Below are 26,500 nucleotides of genomic sequence, written 5' to 3'. Positions count from 1 at the left end.
GGAGGATATAACCTGTGAAAATCCATAAAGGATTATGTGGTGAGTGGGAGGTTCTGATGAACACATGTTCCAGTCTATGTTGAAGTTCCCGAGTACAATGGTTTCTTGGGGGTAATTGCTGGATAACTAATGTAGGACATCTTCAAGGGTATTTATGTTATTGCCTGGGGGAATATACACACAGACAAGATTTATACATTTGTTCTTATTAATGTGGAGCTTAATGATAAGAATTTCAGCATTGCCAAGCAGGGATATTTGCAGGGAATTATTGGACACTTTAAGCATGGATTTGTACAGAACAGCTACCCCACCTGCCTTTCTATTGGTTCAATCAAGCCTTAGGATGTTATAGCCTGGTGGTATAACTTCTTTATCTGAAGTAGAAAGTTTTAGCCAGGTTTCAGTAAGACACAGCACAGGGAAAGAGCATCTAAGAGGGCATGTAGGTGTTGAATCTTATTGTTTATACTTCTGATATTTAGGTGACTGATCAAGAGTGAGTTTGGGGGTTTGTCTAAGATTTGTGTAGTAGTGGGACAGTTAGTAAAGGACCTAGATCCAGTGGATGAAGATGGGCCAGGATTTGGGTGGATGTCTCCATCCATTGGCAAGTTGCATTGTAATCTGACTGTGAGCTTCGAGATTTTAATTAATAGACTTTGGTATCTTTTAGTTTTAGGGTTGGGATATCTTGTTCTAATGGGATGCTGATATCTAATAAGTAAGGAGTTAGATGGGAGGGGATGTATTAAGTGTTCAAGCTTGTGTGGAGCTATAAAAGTTGAGGTTCGGCCTTTTGGGTGGTGGAAACCTGGGTATGTATTATATTCATAGGCAGTAAGAAGATATGGGACAAGCAGAAAGGGTAGCAGAGAGTACAGTGGTAGTATTTTAAGTGGTTTCATTGCAAGTAATATTGGGATTATTGAGGTTGACTTGTCCCCAGTTTAAACTTTTTAAGATAGGTTAGAAAGGTTAAGTACTGGAGAGCCTACTGATGACTTGGATATAGCTGATTGGTTGAAGAAAGAGGGGGTGTGGCTGTAGCACTATATATTTAGCACCACTGGGGGCGGTGGGATCTGGGGGCAGGTTGAAGTGCAGAGGTCTCTCCTAAAAGACATATATATGGGGAACATGAGGGGAAATGCATAGTTATGGTGAGTATGCAACTTTAACCTGTCATGTTGTCATTTTCATTCATTCCTCAAAGAATGGTGTGACTCCCCACCACTGGACCAGTAATCAAGGAGCCTCACTCCTCACCACTGGCACCAGTGGGGGACATACATTGGGAGGATGACAAGTTACACGCAAAATATTTCCAGATGCAGCTCTCTGCATCAAGTGTAATTTCCCTTAAGATCACACAGAGACCACAGCCAGTCTGGGGCTGGTTTCTCCCTCTTTCTCTAGATGCCTAATACGACTCCTCAGTAGCACAGCTATAGAGTTGAGATCTCGGTAGAGTATCCAAGCCAAGACCTCCAGCACCCTCTCTTTCCAACCAGTGCTTAATGTCCCTGCCCAAGTAGCTGACATACACACACTCTCTGAAGTTTGATTTACACACACACACACACACACACACACACACACACACACACACACACACACACACACACACACACACACACACACACACACACACACACACACACACACACTCCTGGGAAAGGCTGGCACAGATTTATTAGCTATGCCGCAAAGATTGGATAAAAACACAGGAACAGGATGAGGTGTAGTAAAAGAAGATACGTAAACCAAAAAATAACAACAAATACCGCACTAACATGGCTGAGTACTGAATAATGTTTATTCAAAATAAAATAAAACATTATAAGTAAGCACTTTCGCAATTACAACATTGCTTCATCAGGCTGTTTGACCCAGCTCTGTTAGAAATACTACATCTAAAGAAATTCCAATCCCTCCGCACCACACGCTCCAGAGACCTCATCCTCATTACCACAATCAACAGAACATGATGGAGGGATAGGTTCCTCACCCAGGGACTGCCCATGCTCTGGAATAGACTTCCCATACATGTCAAACAGAGCACCTCACTGTCCCGCTTCAAGAGAAATCTTGATGAGTGGATGGGTAATAGAAAATTCAGCACAGGGATCACTTCAGTGGCTCTACTTGATAGAGGTGCTGGGAACTAACATCGGGTTGCATAGTGCCAGGGCACTTCTATAGGCTAGGGTTGTAAAGGCTCCAAGGCCATTAGCTTAGTACACACCTATAAACCTATGACTCCCACCAGACACTCCTGCCAGCTACCTTAAGGCTCTTCCAAGGGTACCCAATATACTGAGTGAAACTAGTATTAATACGAATGGTAGTTTGACTAAGAACAAAGCTATTAGGAGTGGCCTACACAGTGTGTCACCAAATAAATATGCTAGTAGTCTCAAAACTTAAACATCTCTACAAAGATCAGCTACAATGAATGGTTTAAATATATTTAATAATAAATAATAAAAGAACAAGAAAATACTTAGTATATATTCACAGTGCCATCACAGTTCAAATTACAGGAAATATTTAAAATAACAGTGAAGGACAGGCTCAAACAAATAAAGAAAAACAATATCTAAACTAAGCTTCACTATATTCCTGACTGAATCTAAGAGAATCACTATTCCCTAATAACTTAATTAATAAAGCAAGGCATACGATGTGGTAAATGGTTCTTCTCATTGTCAGGTACAAAACAGAATACAGACTGCTCTGTTTCACTAAGAGACTTCTCAAAAATAATGTCTAAAATATTACGTTTGAGATAGCCTGCAGGATGATATCATTTCTGGTCATCTGACTTCTAGTTCCAATGCAAACCCCCATTGCTGGAAGCTGGTAGGACTTAGCACCTATCTGTAAAAATACAGACACAAGCTGGTCATTTGCTCAGATCTTGGCAACTGCTGGACGTCATAAAACAATTGCATTCCGCCACACACAATTCCAGAGTAGTAATTAGTTCACCTCAAAGACAATACAGAAAGCTTCCTAGTACAGACTTTGTGTCTCTGGCTGCCTTGAAACCTGTGAGAGCATCTCTATGTCCTAGCCTATAAAATTATTTAATTTCAGATATTTTTTAAAGTTTGCTAGACTGAGGTTAACCTCCTGTCTCCCAATTTCCTCTACTAAAACATATACATTTAAACAGTTGCAATAGTTCATGTACATTTCTGTTCTCTGCAGTTGGACACAATGTGGATACATTTCAAACACAAGCACTTTACAATACTTTTTCAACAAAAACATCTGCACGAATCAGTTTGATATACACATGACATACAATTCTAATACATTTTAACACCAGCATCTTGTATAAATCAGTTCTAAAAAAATTGTAACACAAGCATCTTGCATAAATCAGTTTGATATTCATAAATGGCATAATTATTTATGAAATTCCAGCTAGCTGTGCTGGCAGTACCTCCTTTCGCCACATCTGCAAATATAGCCAGCTTGTCTTGACTAGCATATCAACTATGACCTTGAATTTCTGAGTCCCTTATTTTCTTTGCCAATGGTTCTAAATATGATGTAAACAAAAAAGGGGAGACAGGACACCCCTGCCTAATTCCTCTGCTCAAGCAGAGATTATCAGAGAGGACCCCACCCACTTTAATTTAGCTATCATAAATAAGGTTTTCCAGGACAATAACTTTAAGTCACAGGTTGCTGACGGTTCAAAGAGGAAGAAATGAGAGAATGCAGTACCAAATGCAAATCCCATGGAGCAGAGGGTCCTTTAAAGGGAGGTCTGAGCATTAAGGCTCATTTCAAAAAGGTTTTACAAAGTTTATGAGACATAAGTGATGAACAATTGAAGCTGATGTGAAAGTCAGATATCGCAGCAAGATGCACCTGAATGGCAGAAGCTGATGAGCCAGAGTGACCGAGTAAGGCTAAAAAGTCTAAAAAATTGTCTTCAGGTGCTGCATATGATTCAATATTACAGTCAAGTAACCATTTAGCAAATTTTATCCATTTGTCATGGTACAATTTTCTGGTTAAAGGCTTGTGATGGGCTAGAATGATGCATTGGACTGGGGAAGTGAGGGAGGAATGCCTGGCAATCATAGGAACTGGAGAAGCCACACAGGAGCTTGAGATGCTGTGGATTTAGATTAACTATTCACTCGGGCTGAGACAATAGGTTTGGAGCTGGGTCCAGAATCTAGGGCTTCCAAAGAAGAAGAAGCCAAAGGAAGGGATACCAGTCTTGTTGAGGCCAGAACAAGGCTATGAGGATTATTCTGTTATTTGACCTGTTGGCTTTCTTTAAAAACTAATATATCAGAGGAGTCGGGGAAAGGCATACCGAAGAAAGGAGAGCCAATCATGAAGGAGGACGTCTTTTGGTGACTCCCCCTGGGGGGATTAGGGCAAAGTAACTGCTGCACTTGTTTGTCAGAGGAGACGCAAAGAGATCACAGCATGGTTGGCCCCAGTGGCGGAATATCTTTCCCACCACCACTGGATTGAGAGGCCACTCAACTTGTCTGCAATCATGTTGGAACTCTCCGGAATGTGCGTTGTTGTTAGAAAGCGGTTGGAGGAAATTGCCCATTGGCATAGTCTGAAAGCTTCTCGGCAAAGAGGGTACAACTTGGTTCCCCCTTGTTTGTTGATATACCAGACTACTAACATGTTGTCTGTTTGAACTGAAATCGTTTCGAAGGGGAGGGCATCTTGAAATGCCTGCAATGTGTGTACAGCCCTCATCTCTAGAACGTTGATATGCAAGTTAGCCTCTATCTGGGACCAAGTGCCTTAGACTGTCTTTCCCAGATAATGCTGCTCCGCCACCCTATCTGGGATGTGTCCATGGTCACTATGGCTTGGGGCTGAGGAGGAACAAAGGGAGGCTTGACAAGATTTCATTGGAATAGAGCCACCAACTCAGGTCTTCCTTGAATGACTGGAGATCAAAATCAAATGGGACATAGGTTGATTTAACAAGGACCACTGGGAGGTCAGAAGCCATTGAAGAATTTGCATGTGAAATCTGGCTTAGTGAACTAGAGTGACAGAGGCCGCCATTGACCCCAGAGTCTGTAGGATGAGTCTTGCTGCCACTCTGTTGTTTAGAATGATCTGGTTTACCTGTAATCTGATCCTTTGCAGCCTTTCTAGGGGAAGTTCCTGTGACTGTGTCTAGCACATCTCCAATGAATTCCAGCTGTTGTGATGGTTCCAGATGGGATTTTTCAAAGTTTATAGTGATTTCTAAGGTGGCACAAAGATGAAAAGTGTAACCTCATGCCTTTATGAATTGACGCTGGTAAGCAGCCAGTCGTCGAGATATGGAAATACTCGTAATCCTTGCAGTCTGAGATGCACTGCTACCACTGCCATGCATTTGGTAAACATCCTGGGAACTGAGATGAGACCAAAAGGCAGTGTCCTGAGTTGATGGTGACTGGCTCCCAGTTGGAAATGCAGGAATCTTCTGGAGCACTTGTCCATTTTTATGTGGTAATACTCAACCTGAAGAGCTACTGATGCATTTGGTAAACATCCTGGGAACTGAGATGAGACCAAAAGGCAGTGCCCTGAGTTGATGGTGACTGGCTCCCAGTTGGAAATGCAGCAATCTTCTGGAGCACTTGTCCATTTTTATGTAATAATACTCAACCTGAAGAGCTACTGAGCACATCCAGTCATCTTTTCCCAAGAATGGAAGTATTGACTATACCGAGACCGTCCAGAATTTGGTCTGTTTTTGGGCACTAAAAAGAACCTTGAGTAAATTCCAGATCCTTTCTGGTCTGGTGGGACTGCTTGGATGGCTCTTTTGTCAAGCAGTTTTTGAATTTCTAAGACTGCTGCCTCTCTGTGACTGGATGGAATGTCTGGGAGTCTTTTTAGTCTTTTTGGTTTCGTTGAAAGGTGGATGATGTAACCTCCAGAAATGATCTCCTGCACCAATTTGTCTGTTGTCTGTTGTTATTTCTAGCCAGGCAGATTGGTGCAGGGATAATCATCCCCTGTCTGCCTCCAGAGGAAGGTAATTGAGCCTCTGTTCAGAAATGCTGGTAGAAGTTACCAGAGAAAGAATCTCTGGACCCCAGGTTTTGTGGGCCACTTCTGCCTCTTGGACGGCATCTTCCATTACTACTTCCCTCTCTGGCCCAGGGCAAGTTATTTCCACATGTGTCTTGGAAAGGTCCTTGGGTCTTTTTGAACCATAGCCTCACACTTCTCTGGTTCCTAGAGTAGGGCCATTGAGGAGTGGAGAAGTGTACACCCATAGCAGAAAGGGTCTTCCCACCTTTCTCACATCTGGCTAGCATGTCTTTAACCTTGGGGCCAAACAGGGATGATCCGTCAAATGAAGCATTGTTGAAAGAACACTTAAATGGCTTCATAAAGTCACATAAGTGCATCCAGGTGTGTCTCCTGATGGCTAAGCCTGAACCTACTGCTCTTGTCATCCCTTCAGCTGCATGGGTAATTAGCTTCATGGATGAATTGGAAATAGATTCAAGGGTGGCGAACTGAGAAGTAACCTTATCTTGGACCCCTTCAGCTACTGCTCCTGACAGAGTATCTGAAATCTCTTTAATCAGATCTCTTTAAAGCCTGATAAAATGCACCATATAATTCAAGGACCTGAGAGCGAAGATCGATAAAGCGTATACGAACTTCCCAAACCTAATCATAGTCCTAGACTCCTTATTAGGAGGATGGAGAGTACATTCTTCTGTGAGTTTTTTTTTAGTGGCTGCTGCTACCACCATGGCATCTACAGAAATACCCTTGTCCCAGTGTTGCTCGTCTTTAGGGGCAGAGATGATCCAGTCAGGTCTTTTGTGGATTGCCTCAATAGAGTCAGGAATTCTCCAGGCCCTCTGTGTGATCAGTTTTATAAGATTTCAGTGGGTGGAGAGATCCAAGAGGTAGAGGGCTGGGCACAAAAAGCCTCAAGGTATACAGATTCCTCTGAGGAAGGCTGAAGGGTAGTCTAGCCACCCCTCTGTTTCAGAATTTCCAGGATGTCCCTGAAGGAAACATCATCAGGGGTGGCCTGGGGGAATCTTCAACTTCATCGAAATCAGTATTTTCCATGAAAGACTCTTCAGGGAAGTCCAAGTGCTTCCTCTTGCACTTCTTCTTTAAAGGTACCTCTTTGGTGAGGTGCTCTGGAGAGTTATCCAAAATAGATATCACCAGGGTGGATCATTCCCGAGGCTTTTGTACCCTCTGCCCCAGGGAAGAGACTGGAGGAAGCTCTGATCAAGGGGATGGACAAGTTACATGGCCCGACAGGGATGGCATAGACTGTGAGCCCCCAGTAGACAAGACTCATTCCATAGCTCAAAAGGCAGGCCACACTATAGAAGTATGGGAGCCCAGAACTTGAAATAAACTCCTTTAGAACCATGGTCCCACCCTGCACCGAGGAAGCTGCCTCCAAAGCAAAAGCCAGTGTCGAAGCCTTCCAAAGTCAAAGCTCAAGGCTGAGGCACCAAGGGGCATAGAAAACTCCAAAAGAATCAAAGTCAGACCCTACCCCTCAGAAGCAGCAATGAACTCCTGACCCCAAGATGTCTCCTATTCCAATTAACCCAAAGAGCTCAAGTCAATTATCGGTGCTGGAGAAGGAGTTCTAGCTGGCACCAAAACAGTCAAAGCCAGGATGATTAGTAACAGGTGTTCTGAAAACTTGGTTGGTGTTAGAGGAGGAATCTGCATGGGTGTAGAAGAAGGCACAGTTTCAGAGTCAACCTGGCTAGGAACCAAAGATGGAGGTAATCCCCTCATCATCAGTAGCTAATCAACCAGTCTCATAATGTCTGACTCGGACAGGTTCTTAGTAGACCGAATTTAAGGAGGTTGATGGAGATCTTGGTGGCCATCGCTCCAAAAAAAGGACTAGGAGGACGATCTGCAAAAGGATCAACTGAAGGAAAATAAGATGTCCTCGGTAGAACAATCAGTTGAGACTGGTACTGAAGCTCGAGGTGTCTGTACTGAAATCTGATCTGCAGTTGTCCATGTCGATGAAAGATTATCCTTTCCCACTGGTGTTAAGGAGACAGTCGGCACCGTGGGAGACCTGGTCAATTTAGGAGGTGGTTCTGAAGATGCTGTTGGAACCGAATAAGATAATTTTTTCGGTTTTGATGAAGAGGACGAGGAAGAGCTAGCTTCACTTTTGGGATCAGAGATAGCCTTTTTAAAATCAGACTTAAGTCCCTTGAGAATAAGTTTATTTTTACACTCTGTCAGGGTCCTGGTGGAAAAACCATGACAGATAGAGCAATCTTCTTGAAGATGGACAGCACCGAGACAATAAACACAGAAGGTGTGTCCATCTGAATTTGGCATTTTTCTCTCACACTTTTGGCACCTCTTAAAATCAGAGGTTCCTTTAGAGGATTTGTCGGCCATTGTAAAAATAAAGGCTGCCTGACACACGCAAATACCACAAACACACAGTACAGAAAAAAAAATAGACAGAAAGAGGTTTTTTTTTTTTTTTTTTTTTTTAATCGAAAAGGAGGGGAAGGAAAGTACCATCAATGGTCCCTTAGAGTACCTTACAGTAAAAAAAAGGAAGAAACAGGAAATCACTCACATTCACACTTAAAAAAGGAACTAGAGGAGCAGGTAGATAAGAGGTACAGAAAGATACAGAAATAACTAACTTACAGTTCAATAAAGGTCAAGGCTCGAGAGGTTGGGTGAATGCATATGGCACTACGAAGTGGCAAACGAGATCTGAGGAAATTTGGTGAGGAGCATTATGGGTAGAGCCTAGCTCATGAGTTTTTGGAAGGCATGAGTTGGAATAACAGCCAAGGAAGTTACAAGGTTTGGAACCAAGCCCACAGTCAAGGAGTACATGAAGATACACAACATCAGATCATACATTTCTAACATGTAAAAGAGTAAAATAATTATGGAAAAAAATTGTATAAAGAAAATTTCTTTGGGAATATAACATGGATGTAGTAGCATATGGATATTATAAAAATAATAAAAAAGAGAACAAAATAAGAATAGATAAAATTTATTTATTTATTTTACATTTGTTAACCGGGCTAGTCCAACTGGATACATGTCCATTTTCAGTGGAGGCCCGAGGAGAAAAGCTCCACTAACTACTACTTAACAAGTTAAGAATATACCAAGTTATACAATAAAAAACATTTTCTTAAACTTCTTTCAGGCTATCTAAGTATGTGAGTACAATGTGAGGCTTAGCAGGAGTCTAGGTTAGATGATTTACTAGGTTATGATATTTTTACCATAGACATAAGTAGCAAAATCTAGAATTATGTATAAATAATGAGGGATAGACAGAAGCATTTTTTAAAGGGGAAAGTGAAGTATGCTAGAGTAATGAAGAAGAGGAAAGGTAGGTCAGGTGAAAGTAAAGGAGGGAAAAAAAAGCGAGAGAGAAAGGTTACCCAGGGTTATTGCAAGAGCATAGCCAGTGGTTGGTTAGGAAGAGTTTTAGATTGGTTTTAAATAGTGGAATAGAAGTCTGGGATGTGAGGTCTGGTGGGAGTTGATTCCATATTTTGCCAATTGAGTTGGAAAATGTGGAGTCACCTGCTACATTATTTGATCGAGAAGTTTTTATCAGTGTTTTGTTAAAGGAACGAAGATTCCTCATATTGTGATAGGGCTTTATGAGGGTGGAGAGCATTGGTGTGTGTTAATTGACAATCAAATTTGGGGCCTTGGCTTTGTCCAGGAATGTTATGCTGTGAGGTTGAGATGTATGCTGTCATTTAATTGACAATCAAATTAATTAATCAAAAATAATATTTTATATTTCATTGGTTATTTTGAATGATAGACTTGGTGACCAATTATGTTTAATGGGAAATGGGTTTTACCAGCAATTATAAAAAGAATCAAATGGTGGTTGTGGAAGAAGTAGTGGGGGTCCAATAAAGAAAATATTGTCTGTTCTTCTTTATTGTGAATGTTGGTGATTAAACATATAAATATGTAACTATATAATATTAGTGTAAATACGTTCTAAACAGAATACAAATAAAGGACCACTATTCTTTTCAGTAGGTGCAGTGGGATCATTTACATCCACTTGACCTACCACCAACTCAAGCAGATGGTGCCTCCATTTAATGTGTCACCTGAAGGACGACACACTCAGGAGTGCAACACCCCCTTATGCTGCACTTCAGTGTCAGTAATCAATCTTTCTAGTGTGAGAATAAAACCCACAGCCTTCTGCACTAATATAATCATATATTAATACATATAATACATATAAACTAGCATAATTATCTTTCTGTTAAAACATGGTTTTGCTATGAATGATCAGTAACTTGCATAGAGATCCAAAAATAATTCACCTCTCTGGTTCAGATCAGGCAAAATATTTCTCCCAATTATGCACGTTCATGCGTCTGTGACACGTTTGGCAAGCCTACTGAAGTCTCCTAGTATAACTACAAAGTTTATATGGTGATACCATACTGAGCAATAAGCCAGTGGTTTCTAAGAAGGGCAAATACTCCAAACAGCTTATGCTCCTGTAAGGTACATCATTGGCAAGTTGATCTGAGAGGAGGGGGTGAGATTAGCAGCAACCCAGTATGTTCTATGTGATGTTTCAGTTAAAGAATCCAAGAACCTGACATATACACAAACATTGGGGAGAGAGATTTTTTTCTGTATCTCACTCACATTCTCATTTACAGATGCACACTGCAGATAAAAGGAAACTAGCAGGAGACTTATGACTAAACCCACATCTGCACAAGACCCATCTTTAGGATTATCTCCCATGAAAGAAACTGACCACCCCTGCTTGAGAAGTCTCCTTCTAGTACCAGTACTGTGTGAAATGCTAAAACCAACTAAATCAAGTTGATATTTCTCAACATCCTGCACAAGCTTTTGTTCCTTCCCCAGCACAGGGATTACATTACATGTCCCAGAAGCCTGTTTCCATTGCCAGTGTTCATGATGTTTTAATCTATCCACTCCTGCCTGCCATTCATACATCTCAACTCTTCAGAACTTTGTCTCTTACTTTTAATATGTTCCTCATAAGATTTATGGTTTTCTTGCAAATCACTGAATAGAGAAGTCACTAAATCTACCCATCCATCAACAACCCCTTTTCCCATTTTTATACTTAGGGTCAGGGTGTCACTTCAACAGTGACAGTCAACTAAAGCCAGGTTTCACACTGCTGGGTGGATAGCCCTGCCTCGGCAGTTCTTCCATACCGCACACTCCCATGCACACTCAAAACTATGGCCAATTTATAGTGTCCAATCCACCTCCAGACCAGTCTTTGTAATGTGGGAGGAAAATAGAGCACCTGAAGGAATTCCATGCAAACACTGGTATGACATGACAGAAGTCACTATATAATGGAGGACATTTGACTTTCAGATTTTATGCCCTTCAGAAAATGCATACTAATCCAAAACTTGTTCTAACAACTTTCTTAGTTTATAAGAGCAATATTGAAAATTTGTCCCTGATTTAGGGCCTTGGCTTTGTCCAGGAATGTTATGCTGTGAGGTTGAGATGTATGCTGTCATTTAATTGACATTACACCTGATCCCTACCCGTTTTCTTTTTGAGTGGTAAGGCCATATGACAAACCCAAGTAGCATTTTCAGTCTGTGTCCAACTAGGCTATGTGTCACCTGACTCGCAGATGCACCTCAGTGAAACCACCACTGGGCCTGGTTGCAGATATGGTTCTCACTGAACCTGTTCTATGTGAGGTTCTTGGATTTTTTAGTTGGAATATCACAGAGAACATTCTGGTTCAGTGCTAGTCTCACCCCTCCTCCCACACCAGGTTGCCAAGGATGTATCTTCCAGGACCATAAAGTGTAGACAAAACAACCCTAAGGATCACATGACACATAAATCTCTCTACAGAGATAAAGAAACAGCCCCAGGAGGGGATTATGAAATAATGTCATGTTATACTTTTATAATTTGGTGAGCACTGTTTCTGTTGATCTTCACAATACTGGAAAGGGGTCCAACAGTACATACAATCTGACAGAATCTGAGTCTTGCTTTATAAACAAAGCAATAAAAAATGGAGCTTTGTTCTGTGGTTAGCAACAGTTATGACTTAAGCACAACAGAAATATACATGGCCATCAAAAGATTTTACTTGATCACACTGTACTTTATGGTATTTAGTTTGGCTACTTACAGATGCTGGTGTTTCACTGCTTCCTGTAGAGGTGAGTGTACTGTTGACAATGGGTTTCTTTTGTATTAAGGGGCTTGCTTCTGTTTTGACTTCTGTATTGCTTTTTGGTGAACTGTCATTAACTTCTGGTTCTTCCACCTGGATCTCTTCACAGTACCTGTGTGAACAATACATTCACTGACTTTATCATTGCCCTTGTCCTCATTACATCTTCAGATGTTTACAGCTGCTGTGATGTCAGTTACATGACTAAACTTAAAGAGAAACAGCCTGTTCACAAAATGCAAGTATAAATTCTGATTTGCACAGACAGTCATAAAGGAAGCAACAAGTTATACTTTTTGTACAATTAATCTGGTGGACAGACAGCAGTATGCAATCAAATGCAACAATCGCAGAACACAAATCAATGCAACAATAAGATAATTATTAGAACTAAAAACATGAAAATTAACAACCCTTATATTGAAGGCGTATCAACTAATAGTTCTTATTTGTCATTCTCATTGTACCAAAATTGTTGTCAGAAATTATGATCCCTTTATTTTCACAGGTAGCTAGCAGAATCTTACAACAGTATGGAAAGTGGTATTTGCTTATAAAGGGCACTAAAAAATGAAGAATGGTAGATTATGTCCAACGTAGCTGCCAAATGTAGGAAATTTGTCATACATTATGTTTATAATGACAGTTATGTGCCTGACAAGTAAAGAAGCAATGAAACATCTGCTGGCAAATGTGAACATTGGTCTAGATGCTGGTCACTGTTGATATGACACCTCAACAACATGTGCAAAAATGGGAAAGAAGGATGGATGGATGGATGAATGGGTAGAATGAATATCAAAACAAGTGTGGAATAATGAATGCAATACAAAGATGATGACTGGTACAAAGGAATGGAATATTTATTTACCATCTCTTAAACAAATAAGTGAAGTAACAACTGTAGATGTTTTCAGCTACAAAAACAGAGAGATGAGCAGATTAAATCTGTATGTACTCCTTTGACTAGCCAGTCAGCTGACATGTTTTTAGGAGGTAGGAGAAACTTGACTTCATGACAATAAAAGGAAGTTATGTACTTACCATAACGTTTCATCTATGTTGTCGATCTTCATTTATCATTGACCTTTGGGACTCGGTTCCAATCCTTAGAACAAGCTTGGCTGTTACACAGCTCGCACAAGCCAAAAACTCTCGAGCTAAATCTCTACCCACAATACCACTCTCCAGATTACCTCAGGTAAAGTTTACAGCTACACAGACAGACTGAATAAAATATACATATGGAAAAGAAGAGGTTATGTCCAAGGTCAAAACTGATAAGGTTACCAAGACAAGCATCCAATCCTCCAAGGAGTCTGAAGGACAGGGACAAGAGGTTGGGGAGTCAATGATAAAAGAATATCGACAACACAGATGGATAAATGAATGTCAACAACACAGATGGAACATTATGGTAAGTACATAACTTCTTTATCTGATGTTGTCAAGCTTCATTTATCCTTGACCTTGTCCCCAGCTACTTTAGATCTTGGGTAGCCTTATGGAAGGATATTCCTGAGAACCATAGAGCCAAAAGATGCTCTTCTCCTGGAGACCATATCCAATTTGTAATGAGTGATAAAGGTATGCAGATAAGTCCAGGTTGCTGCTGCACATATTTCATCCATAGAAGCTTTGAAATGGAAAACAGTGGACGTGGCTCTTACCCTAGCAGAATGCACTCTGACTGGCGCTGGTAATTAGAGATTCTTTTTATTGTAAATGAAAAAAAAAATACAGTATCTTAACCACCTTGATAAGGTGACCTTTGAAACGGATTCCCCCAGAGATGGACCAGAGAAAGAGACAAATAACTGGTCAGAGCTTCTAAATTCTTTAGTTCTGCAGAGGGAGAAACGTAATTGTTTGTGAACATCCAGCAAATGTAAGCAATATTCACCTTTGTTAAAGAAATTTGGAAAGAAAACAAATAAGTCAATGGATTGATTAATATTAGTTTCTGAGATCACCTTAGTGAGAGAGGATGGGTTAGTTCTTAGTGAAACCCTGTCTTTATGAAAAATCAAACATGGGGTTTTGAAGATAGTGCTTGTATTTTCAGAAATTCTTCTGGCGGAGGTAATGGCTATCAGAAAAATGACAGGTAGCTGCCAGTTCAAAGGGGGAAAGGACTAAGGACTGTAGGACCACAGTCAACTCCCAAGGAGCTAGAGAGTCTTTATACAGTGGTTTCAACTGCAAGGTGCCCTTCATAAACACTTTACACAATCTATGGGAAATTAGCAAATGGTCTTCAAAGCCATTGTGAAAACTGGAAATAGCAGCTAGCTGGACCTTAACAGTAGAAGCAGAGGCCTCTTGTTCGAAAAGTGTAGCTAAAAACCTTTTCATCTGGTGCAGAAAAGGGGTTTAGACCATTATTTTGTGCCCAAATAGAGAATCTTGTCCACTTGCTGCTATAAAGTTTCCTGGTGGAAGGTCTATAGGACGCCAGTAAAATATTTTGGATTGGGGAAGATAAATGTTTCTGCCTGGCGATTAACGGAATTGGAGGAGCCAAGCTGTAAGCTTAAGGCTCTGAAGATTGGGGTGTACCAGTCCCTGTGGATGAGACAGAAGATCTGGAACTGGGTCTAGAATCCATGGACAGTGAATTAGATGAGGCCACAGAAAGGGGAACCAGACTTGTCGAGGCCAAAAGGGTGCAACGAGGATCACCTTGCTTCTCAACCTGCTGGTTTTCTTTATGGAGAGAGGAATCAGTGGGAAGGGGGAAAGGCATAAAGTAGCCTAAAGAGCCAATTGTGAAGGAAAATATCGGAGACTCCCCCCTGCAGGGGAATTAGGATGAAGTAGCTGCTGCACTTTTTGTTCAGGGGAGATGCAAAGAGGTCGCAGCAAGCCTGGCCCCACGATGGAAAATCTCCACCAGCACTCTGGGATTGAGAGACCACTTGTGAGGCAAGAGAATGGACCAACTCAGCCTGTCTGCTATCACATCTGAGCTCCCCAGGATGTGCAATGCTCTCAGAAAATGGATGGAAGAAATCATCCATTGCCACACTCTGAGAGCTTCTCGACACAGGGGATAAGATTTGGTTACACTTTGCTTGTTGATGTACCAGACTACTGACGTATTATCTGATTGAACTGCAATTGTTCCTAAAGGGAGGGGATTTTGGAAGGCTCGCAATGCTAAGATCACTGCCCTCAATTCCAGAACATTCATATGCAAATTGGCCTCTATCGGGGACAAAGTGCCTTGGACTGCTCTGCCCAGATAATGCCCCCCACCCCGTCTGGGAGGCATCCATGGTCACTATGGCCTTGGCCTGAGGAGGAACAAAGGGGCAGCCTAAAAGGATCTCCTTGGACTCCATCCATCATGATAAGTCCTTATTAAAATGACTGGGGATTAAAACTGGATGCATCATTGAATGGGTCAGGATGGACACTGGGATGTCAGAAACTACTGTAGCAGCTGCATGTGAAATCTTGCTAGTGGAACTAAGATAATGGTCACTGCCATGGACCCTAAAGCTTAAGGGTCTAGAAGTGCAGGAACCTTGTCAATGGAGAGAATGGCTTGTACTTGGGATTTTATCTTATGTAGCCTGTGACCAGGAAGGAAAGCTACACAAGAGACGGTATTCAGACAAGCTCCTATGAACTTTAGATCTTGCGTCAGACTTAGCTGAGATTTTGATTGATTCACTGTAACGCCCAGATGAGCGAATAGGTGCAGAATGAAATCTGTTGCTTGAAGCAGTAGATGCCTAGTGGGAGTGGTGATGAGCCAGTCGTCTGCATAAGGAAACACTCGGAATCTGTGCATTCTCAAGTGAGCTGTTACTACTGCCAAACACCTGATGAACACACTGGGAGCTGTGGTAAGGAATTTTGCTTGCTGAACAAATTTGTTCGGAAGGTTGAGATCTAAAATTGGTTTCAAGTCCCCTGCCTTTTCTGGCACCAAAAAGAACCTTGAGTAAAATCCAGATCCTACCTGGTCTGGTGGGACTTCTTGGATGACTTTTGTTTCTAGAAGCTTTTGAATCTTTAAAGCTGCTTGATCCCTCTAATTGGGTGGAACATCGGGGAGTCTTTTTGTTGATCATAAAATGAGAGTGAAGGGAATATGGTAACCTCTGGCAATGATCCTTTGCAGCCAAATATCTGAAGTTATTTGCCACCAGGCTCTCAAGTACAGAGAAAATCATCCCCCGACTGCTTCCAGAGGTAAGCAATCGGGTCCTCTTTCTGGAGCAATGCTAAGGCTGCCCAGAGAAAGAATCTCTGGAACCCTGATTTTGTGAGCCACCGCAGGGTCGGCATCTTCCATTGGAGCTCCCCCCTCAGTCCCGGAGGGAGCCATCACTACGTGTCCTGAAAAGGCCCTTGGGATTTTTTTTAAACCACATCTTCCCACTCCTCTGATGTATGTCCACTGCAGACAGAGTCGCTCCATCTCTTTCTCGGAGCTGGCTACAGAGTCTTTGACGCCTTATGGCAATGACTGAACCCACTGCTCTCGTCGTCCCTTCAGCTCCATGCGCAATGAGTATCATGGACGAGTTAGAAATAGATTCCAGGGTGGCTAGCTGGGAATTCACTTTATCCTGGACCTCCTCGCACACAGCTCCTGCTAAGGTATCTGACAAATGCTTGATCAGATCCTTCTGGAGCCTAGTAAAATGTGCCATAAAATTCAAAGACCTCAAAGTGAAGGTCTATGATGCGTACACCCACTTTCTGAATCTGTACATCACCCTGGATTCTCGATTAGGGGGATGAACAGTGGAACTCTCTTTAGCTAGTTCCTTTTTGGTGGCAGCCACCACCACCATAGCATCCAGTAATGCACAATGCTGGTGGTCTTCAGGAGCTGAGAGTATTTTAGCTGGTCTCCTAAGAATTGGTTCTACAGAGTCTGGAGCCTTCCAAGCCCACTGTGCAATCAATTTAATAAGATTGTCAGCAGGAGGTGTCACCCAAGAAGAAGCTGGATGAGCACCAAAAGCCTGCAAGTGGACCAACTCCTCAGAGGTGGGGTATATAGGCTTCCAGTTTTCCCTCTGTTTCAGAATCTCTAGAATGTCTCTGAAGGAGACATCTTCTGGGCGTGACTGGGGGAACCCTCCCCATCATCAAAGTACATGTCTTCTGTGACAAATTCCTGAGGGGAATCTAAGTGTTTCCTCTTACAGGTCTTTTTTCTGGGTGGCTTCTCAGTGGGAATCTCTGAGGAGGACTCGGATGAAGAGGGACCTGTGCAGGGGTATCTTGTAGCTAAGGTGCTTGCTGCCCAGGCATGGAGGTTGGTGGCAGCTCTTGGCAAGAGGGAGCCCTGGAATAAAACTCCGACATGGAAGGGGCCAGCTGAGAGCCTGCAGAGGCCAATGCCCTCTTCATTACCTGGAAGGCAGGCCCCCTCCGAAGAGGGATGGGAGCCCAGAAATGAGAAGGACAACCTCGGAACCAAGGTCACACCCCACTCCAGGAGACCTACCCCCAAAGCAGGAGCCGAGGAAGAGCCCACATTAGCCGAGGCTCCGAGAGTCAAGGACTACTCTGAATAAAAAAATGGAGCCAATGCGGAACCCACAGATGTGGCAGTGCAGCTATGGCCCCAGAAGTCTGTTGGTGCTGATGGAATCGAGGACGTCAAGCAAGATCCTGGAACTGAAGAGGGAAAGGCTGTCAGCACCAGAGCAGCTGGAACCAAAGGGATCAGAGTCGTAAGCCCTAAGCCCTTAAAGGATGTTAGAGAAGGAATATTTGGTTGAGTCCAGGGAGCGACAGACCCAACTCCAGAGGAAAGTGGGGTCTGGGAAGACACAGAAAGACCCCTAGCTATTAGGAGATGAAACACCAACCTCCTGAAGTTGACATCAGTCAGACTCCTGGAAGACTGGACAGAGAAGCCGGAGGGGGATTCTGGTCTGTCAAGAAAAGGACTCAGGAATTGTCCCACAAAGGGGTCAATAGAGGACGAATACCTTGTCTTGGGTACAGTAAGTATATTTGCTTTCGGCACCGATGGTAGTTCCAATATTTCTAGAAGCATAGTAGGTGGAGTTGGTACCAACAGCGCAGCTGAAGATGTCGGTACTGATGTGACCAGCACTGAGATCTGTGGTGCCGTAGCAGATGGTGCCAAGGTAGTCAGTTCTGATAACTTTCTGCCTTTAGCCTTTGATTCCATTGAAGCAGTGGGAGCTGAAGGCTTATGCTTTTTGGTTGCCAGAGCCATAGGAGACACAAGCACCAAGTGACTTTACTTAAGCCTAAATTCGAATTTAGAGGGGAACATGTTGGACTTGAACAGAGCATCCTAAAAAGAGGACTTAATTAGACCTTTCAATATTAATTTATTTTTTCTTTCGACTACGGCCCGGTGACTAAATGCTTAGCAAATCATACAGTCTTGCTAAAGATGAGCTGGGCGCAAGCAATACACACAGGAAGAATGCCCATCGGAATTAGGCATCTTCCGTCCACAATCTTGGCATTGATTAAAGCCAGTAATTCCTTTCAATTTATCCACCATGTTGACAGGGACAAAAAAAATCAAAGGTCAGCAGGCAGCAATCACACACATATATATATATATACACACAGAAGGAAAGGAAAGCTACAAACAGTGGTAGGCCTAAACTACCTAAAGAAGGCAGAGAGAGGAAAGGTATTACCAATGATGGCAGGGAAAAATACCTTATGGTAAAACAGAACACTACCTTGACAAATTAAGGTGAGAGAAAACTAGAAGGATGGGATAACACAGGAAAAACAAGGTGGGTAGAAGAAAGCACAGATAAAATATATATATATATATATATATATATATATATATATATATATATATATATATATATATATATATTCACTTCAGAAGACTGAAGGCTCAAAATCTTGAATTTCAAAAGAATGGGACCAAAATCTTGAAAGTTCAAAAGACTAAAAACTCAAAATACTGAATCTCAGAATACTGAAAACACATACGATACCAAGACTTACTATATTACTAGGCTAGTAGGCCTTGCAAGACTGCTGCAACAAATCCTGCCCTGGATTTGAAAAAGATAGGCAAGTGGTAATGCTTGGTGAAGGTGTGTACAGAACTCCAGGTTGCAGCTTCCAGAATGTCCCTGGTAGGGACTCCCCTGAGAAATGCTGCAGAGGTAGAAGTAGCCCTAGTGGAATGTGTTTTGACCCCCCTGAGGGGTTGGTTTTCCATGGTGCTTGTAGCAGAAATGGTTTGTTTAGAAACAGCCTTGCCCTTTGCCCCTGTTGCAAAGCTGACTAGCAGCTGGTCAGATTTTCTGAAAGGCTTAGTCCTATCAAGGTAGAACCTGAGCTGTCTGTGCACTTCGAAAGAGTGCAGGATCCTTTTCCCTTTAATCTGAGGGTTAGGGAAGATGGTTGGAAAATGGATGGAGAGCCACACTGGACACCACTTTAGGCATAAAGGAAGGGTTAGTCCTGAGGGAAACCCTGTCAGCATGGAAAATAATGAAGGGTTCCACAGCCATCAGTGCTTGTAACTCAGACACTCTTCTAGCTGAAGTGATGGCTAGAAGTAAGGCTGTTTTCCAAGAGAGGAATTTTAACTCTGCTGAAGCAGCAGGTTCAAAAGGGGGAAGTGTGAGCTTTTCCAGTACAAAGTTAAGGTTCCAAGCAGGGGTGGATGCTCTCCTTGGAGGCCTTAAGTTGTTTGCCCCTCTCAGGAACTGTTTGATGAGAGAGTGAGAGAATAGAGGTGGCTCAGTATTGTAATGAGCTGAAATGGCAGAGGCATGGATCTTAATGGAAGAGAAGGATAAGCCTCTGTGGAGTAGCTCTGCTAGGTAATCCAGGATTAGAGGTAAGAAGGGCACTGTTGTGTCCTTTCCTTTGGACTGAATCCAAGAACAATACCTTTTCCACTTTTCAGCATAGGATTTCCTAGTACTGGGTCTTCTGGCTTCAAGAATGACGTCCAGCACCTGTTTGCTTAGGGTTGCTGGTGGAGTATTTAAGGAATAAGCCAGGCTGCAAGATTTAGGGTTTGCAATTGTGGATGTAAAATCTGTCCCTCTTGCTGAGACAGCAGGGTAGGGGTCTGGTGTAGGTGCTAGGGTGGCACTGTTGTCAGGCTGTGCAGGAGTGGGTACCAGTGCTGGCATGGCCAGTCCAGGGCAATCAGAATTGTCCTTGGCCTGTCTTGTTTTATCTTGAGTAGTTCTCTTGAGAGAAGGGGCAGAGGAGGAAAGGCATAGATTGAGAGGTTTTCCCACTGAAAGGATAGGGCATCCACCTTCCAGGATCTGCTGTAAGGGTTCCTGGTGCAGAATTTGCTTAACTGGTGGTTGTCGGGGGAGGCAAAGACAGCCACCTCTGGGGTCCCCCACCTCTGGATCAGAAGGTTGAAGGTGCTGGGCTCTAATTTCCACTCGTGTGGGTCTAAGAGATTTCTGCTTAAGTCATCTGACAGTGAATTTTGTTTGCCTGGCAGGAATTGAGCTTGTAGATGAACTTGGTTGTCCAAGGCCATTTACCACAGGGCCATGGCTAACCTGCAGAGTGGGTAAGAATGGGTCCTCCACTGCTTGTTGATGTACCACCACATAACTGTGGTGTTGTCTGTTTTTATCAGCAGTTGTCCTGGAAGGATTAGGTATCTGAAAGCTGTCAGTGCATTCTGTACAGCTAGCATCTCTTTCTGGTTGATGTGCAGGAGAATTTGCCTTGGGCTTCAGTGACCCTGAATACATTTGCCAGCCATGTTAGCCCCCCATGCATAGTCTGATGTGTCTGTGGTCAGGGTCTGGTCGGCGTGGGGCTGAGTAAAATGCAGAGTCCCTTGTTGTGATTGCATGCTTCTGCCCACCAAAGGAACTCTGCCCTTAGACAGGGTATAATAGGAATGACTGTTTCCAGGTCCTGAGAATGTTGGCACCAAAGACGTTTTAAGTACCATTGAAGTTTCCTCATATGCAGTCTTGCATATGGAATTAGCAGAATACATGAGGCCATGAACCCTAGGACTTGCATTATTTTTCTTGCAGATAGCTGGGTTCTGGTGGCCATTTGTTTGAAGTAGTTTGTCAGATAGACCTGTTTTTCTGAAGTGAAGAATGCCATCTGGGAAGTTGTGTCCAAGCCTGCTCCCAGGAATACAATCTGTTGACTGGGTACCAGTAGTGATTTCTTTTCGTTGATGGTGTATCCCAATGAAGTGAGAAGGCTTTTTACAAATGCCAGGTGCTGAAGCAGCAATTCCTAACTGCCCGCCTGAATCAGGCAGTTGTCCAAGTATGGGTAAATTTGGATATTTCTCTGCCTGCAGTATGCAAAGGCTGGAGACAGGCATTTTGTGAATACCCTGGGCACAGTAGATAAGCCAAAGGGAAGTGTAGAGAACTGATAATGCATAGACCCTGCTCTGAAACGTAGATCTTTCCTGCATGACTCCCTTATGGGGATGTGCAGATAGGCTTCTTTTAAGTCTAGGTTGACTAACCAGGCATCCTTGGCTAGCATAGGGAGAAGCTGTTGCAGGGTAAGCATCTTGAATTTTAGTACCACCAGGAAGGTGTTGAGAATTGAAAGATCCAGGTTTGGGTGCCAAGAGCCCTCTTTCCTGGATACCAGGAATAGTCTGGAGAAGAAACCTTGACCCCTCTGTCCTGGAACAGGCTGAACAGCTCTGATATTGAGCAGGGAAAGTACCTGTCTTGAGCCTCTGCACACTGGTTTGGAGGAAGGTCTGGAAACCTGCTTGGGGTTGGCAGTGAATGGAAATAAAATTTGTACCCCTGGGATACAATGTTGAAGACCCATTGGTCCTGAGTGATGGACATCCAGTTTTTTGTATGAAGGGCAAGTTTTCCTCCTAGGGGCACAAGCAATTGGGCAGGGCTGGGAAGTAGAGTTGAGAAGCCATTGTAAACTTTTTCCATAAGGAGGTGGCTTACCACTCCCTGCTTTAGGGGTGGGGGCACTCCATTGCTTGTATCTCTGCATACCCTGAGACTGTAGTCTGGGTGGTCTGTTTTCCCTGGGTCTTGTTTGGGAAGGCCTGGAGATGGCTGGAAAGGACCAGTGTTTTGAAGGGCAATGCCTACTGAACCAAGGTGGTTGCACTTGCAGGAATTCTTGCCTTCTGAATCTAGGTTGTTACACTTGTAGGAATTCTTTAACAGTTTGCTTAGATTTAGCTTTTTCTTCCATCTTTTTATGAACTTCCTCTGCTTTGGTGCCAAACAAACAGTCCTTATTTAAAGGAATGTCTAGTAATTTAGATTTGACATGATCTGGCAAGGTCTGCACCTTCAGCCAAGCATGTCTTCTCAGTACAGAGCCAGTGACTGCTGCCCTGAAGATGCTTCTAGGGCATCAAAGTCACACTGCAAAGTATGCTTACTAACTTGGTTTGCAGAGTGCATAAGCTCTTGCAAATCTTTATTTTCTGCACAATCTGGAAATATTACCATTTTCTGTTTAATTAGTTCCATAACATGTTGCTGGTACTTCTGCATGTGAAACTGGCAATTCAATGTCCTGATAGCAAAAGTTGCAGAGGTATATACCTTCTTACCCCATCTGTCTAAAGCTCTGGAATCCCTGTCCAAAGAGGTAGGATTTTTGGCTGTAGTAGCCTTAATACCTTTAGGTCCCTGAGAAATGATCTCTTGATCAGCAGTAGGATTCTTGAAAAGAAAATTGTGAGAATCAGGTACTCTGTAGTACCTGTCTGGTTTCCTAGAGGCTGGAGGTAAAGTGTCTGGAGTAAGACTGGATTCCATAAAAACATCATCCACAACATCCAGGACAGGGGGTATAGCTATAGGCCTGTGCTGAGGCAACTCTAAAAATTCTCCGAGTCTCTTTTTGGACTGAGGATAGTCTTGGCATTCCCAATGGACATGCTCTCTTAAGGTATGCAAGGTTTTACCAAAAGAAAAATCCTCTGGGGGGAGGCAGAGGGAATGGATTCCTCTGCATCTGAATCCTCATAGGCGGATAAGGACATGTCTTGATAATCAGAAAGGGCAGAGTCATCGGACTCCTGGTCTGTAGAATCTGAAGGAAACTGGATTCTTTGTCTCTTAGCAGGGGAAGGCTGGCTTCCGCTAATTAGCATAATAAGGTCTTCAGCCATTCTAAGTATCTGTTTTTGTGTCATGGGTGCCTGAGCATGCGCTTTGGTCGTCGGTTTTCTAGACATAGTGCGTACTCTGTGCCTAAGAAACTTGGTAGTTTTGGCTAAAAATGAAGTCATTGGTTTGATTCAAACATCGGTAGGATGAAAAACTCCCTCAGAAGCCGGTGTCTGCACAGTGGCTCCGGACCCATATAAGGTAGAGACATCCGCTGGTTCCATAGTCGAAGAAGCATCTCACAGCATACTGGACTCTGAATGGGTCTCAGCAGAGGCCTGCAAATCCATAGAAACGGGCATCAGGGGCTGCAAAGGCACCTCATTGAGTACTGGCGGACTGGCGACTAGCTTAACGGAAGCGTTGGCAGCAGTTTTGGACCTATGTGATCTGTTTTTTCAGAAGATTGGTAGTCGGATGGCTTACCAAAGCCATTTCAGAATATGGAGATCGAGAGTGAAAGAATTTAGCGACAAAGATAGCCCGACGACTAATGGTTTGAGCATTAAAAAAGGCACAAAACTGACAGCAAAGGATGTCATGATCTGGGCCTAAAAAGGTGATGCAGTAAGAATGAAAATCTCTGTGAGGTATTTGCTGTCCACAGGCAAGGTAATTGTTAACTTTTTCTGACATCGGTTAGAGCAAGAAAAAAGGATCCCCAACGGGGTACTTAGCTTTAGAAGACTTCAGGATTATCAATTCGAAAATGAAAAATTCAGATAGCGGACGACTGGCACTTGTGAAATGCTTCTGCTTCAGGCTCCTCCTCGGCAAGAAAGACTGATGTAATGGCGTCGGCTGCCTATTTTTATACCCCTGACGACCTGACGTCATGGAAGAAGTGACAGCATCCGACTCAGAAATACTAAGTCTCTGGTATTCTGGCCGACTGAGCAGGCAGATAACCCAACTGTGATGACTTTGTTGAAGCACCTTTTGATTTAATTACAACATTCAGTCTTCTTGGGTACACACCTGCCATCAATTAAAGAGACTCTGATTAACCCCAAATAAAGTTCAGATGGCCTAGTTGGATTTTCCTGACATTTACTCAGTTGCCTGCTACAGCAAAAGCCATGGTTCACAGAGAGCTTACAAAGCATCAAAGGGATCTCATTTTTGAAAGGTATCAGTCAGGAGAATGGTACAAAATAATTTCCACAGCATTGGATCTACCAAGGAACACATGAAGGCAGTCATCAAAATGTGGAGAAAATATGGGACAACAGTGACACTGCAAAGAACTGGACGTCCCTCCAAAAATTGATGAAAAGATGACAAAAACTGGTCAGGGAGGCTGCCAAGAGACCTACAGCAACACTGAAGGAACTGCAGGAATTTCTGGCAAGTACTGATTGTGTACTACATGTGACAATAATCTCCCGTATTCTCCATATGTCTGGACTATGGGATAGGGTTGCAAGACAGAAGCCTTTTCTTACACAGAAAAACATCCAGGCCCGGCTAAAATTTGCAAAACAATACATCAAGTCTCCCAAAAGCATGTGGGAAAATGTGTTATGGTCTGATGAGACCAAGGTTGAACTTTCTGGCCACAATTCCAAAAAGTACGTTTGGCGCAAAACACACCGCATCACCAAAAGGACACCATCCCCACTGTGAAGCATGGTGGTAGCAGTATCATGCTTTGGGGTTGCTTTTCTTCAGCTGGAACTGGGGCTTTAGTCAAGGTGGAGGGAATCATAAACAGTTCAAAATACCAGTCACTTTTGGCCCAAAACCTTCAGGCGTCTGCTAGAAAGCTGAAGATGAAGAGGAATTTCACCTTTCAACAGGACAATGACTCTGAAGCATACATCCAAATTAACAAAAGAATGGTTTCACCAGAATAAAATTAAAGTTGTGGAATGGCCCTGGTAGAGTGCAGACCTAAATCCAATAGAAAATCTGTGTGGTGACCTGAAGAGGGCTGTGCACAAGAGATGACCTTCAATCTGACAGATTTGGAGTGCTTTTGCCAAGTCAAGATGTGCCATGTTGATACACTCCTACCAAAGAAGACTGAATGCTGTAATTAAGTCAAAAGATGCTTCAACAAAGTATTAGTTTAAGGGTGTGCACACTTATGCAACCAGCGTATTGTACGTTTTTTATTTTTTATATTTTTCCCCTAATATATTTGTTTGTTTTTCAATTGAATTGTACAGGTTATAGTCACATTAAAGGTGGGAAAAGTTTTGAAATGATTTATTTTGGTCTCATTTTTTATATCCCAAAAAACCTGGCATTTATCAGGGATGTGTACACTTTTTATATCCACTATATATATATATATATATATATATATATATATATATATATATATATATATATATATATATATATATATATATACATATATATGATTAAACAGGAAAAAACTATGAAATTTCACTTAGCTTGCATTAGAATCTGACTGATGCCTCTTGCGACAAGAGTGGCAAACAAAATCTGAAGTAGTCTGGAGAGGGGGTTTGTGGGTAGAGACTTAGCTTGAGAGTTTTTGGCTCAAACAAACTGGGTAATGGCCGAGCGGGTTCTGAGGATCGGAAATGAGTCACAAAGGTCAACATTAAATGAAGATTAACAACATCAAATTCTATACAAACAGCATGCACCACACAATGACATCCAGGGTCAGGGTCATACTGCCAACTTTGGAACTAACAGGCAGTAACACTAGTCATTTTATCACTCTGGTGTTATTTCCACACCTGTAATACAGCAAATTTAAACCAAGCAAATAATATAATGAACATAATGTTATAGCAGAAAACATAATGCATGCAGAGCTGTTATAGTAACTAACATTAGCAATGCTACTTAAAAAATATAAACTAAATTCCTACACTATAAAAATCAAGGCTATAAAACATGAAAAACATAACATCAAAATTCAGCAACATGGACTGCAGAACAATTTATCTCTACCCTGCAGATTCATTCAAAGAAGTATTCAATATAACTTTATAAGACTACCATAACCAGTGCTTTGCTGAATAATTTTTGTAAATCCTGGCCAGACAGACCCTAACAAATTGATTACCACAGGACAGCAAAGTTTGTGTCTCAAACCTCCTTTAAAAAAGTTATGCAATCACTGTAACATTACATCTGTGTTGTCTATTTTCATTCCTCATCAACTGTT

General features: G+C 42.4%; 1 protein-coding gene across 1 annotated transcript in view; it reads right to left on the bottom strand.

The window, feature by feature from the left end:
- LOC122808522 (protein Aster-B-like) overlaps window positions 1-26,500 on the bottom strand; it is a 1,382,984-nt gene that overhangs the window by 715,805 nt on the left and 640,679 nt on the right. The window contains exon 8 of the mRNA XM_044079476.1: window positions 12,200-12,356. Coding sequence (XP_043935411.1) covers window positions 12,200-12,356 — 157 coding nt within the window. The remainder of the gene's footprint in view (window positions 1-12,199; window positions 12,357-26,500) is intronic.

This window comes from Protopterus annectens, chromosome 8.part0 (genome assembly GCF_019279795.1).
Source record: "Protopterus annectens isolate FY-2018-M chromosome 8.part0, PAN1.0, whole genome shotgun sequence".
NCBI classification, from domain to species: domain Eukaryota; kingdom Metazoa; phylum Chordata; order Ceratodontiformes; family Protopteridae; genus Protopterus; species Protopterus annectens.
Note: the sequence above shows the minus strand (reverse complement) of the source record. Positions and strands in the feature narration are given on the sequence as shown.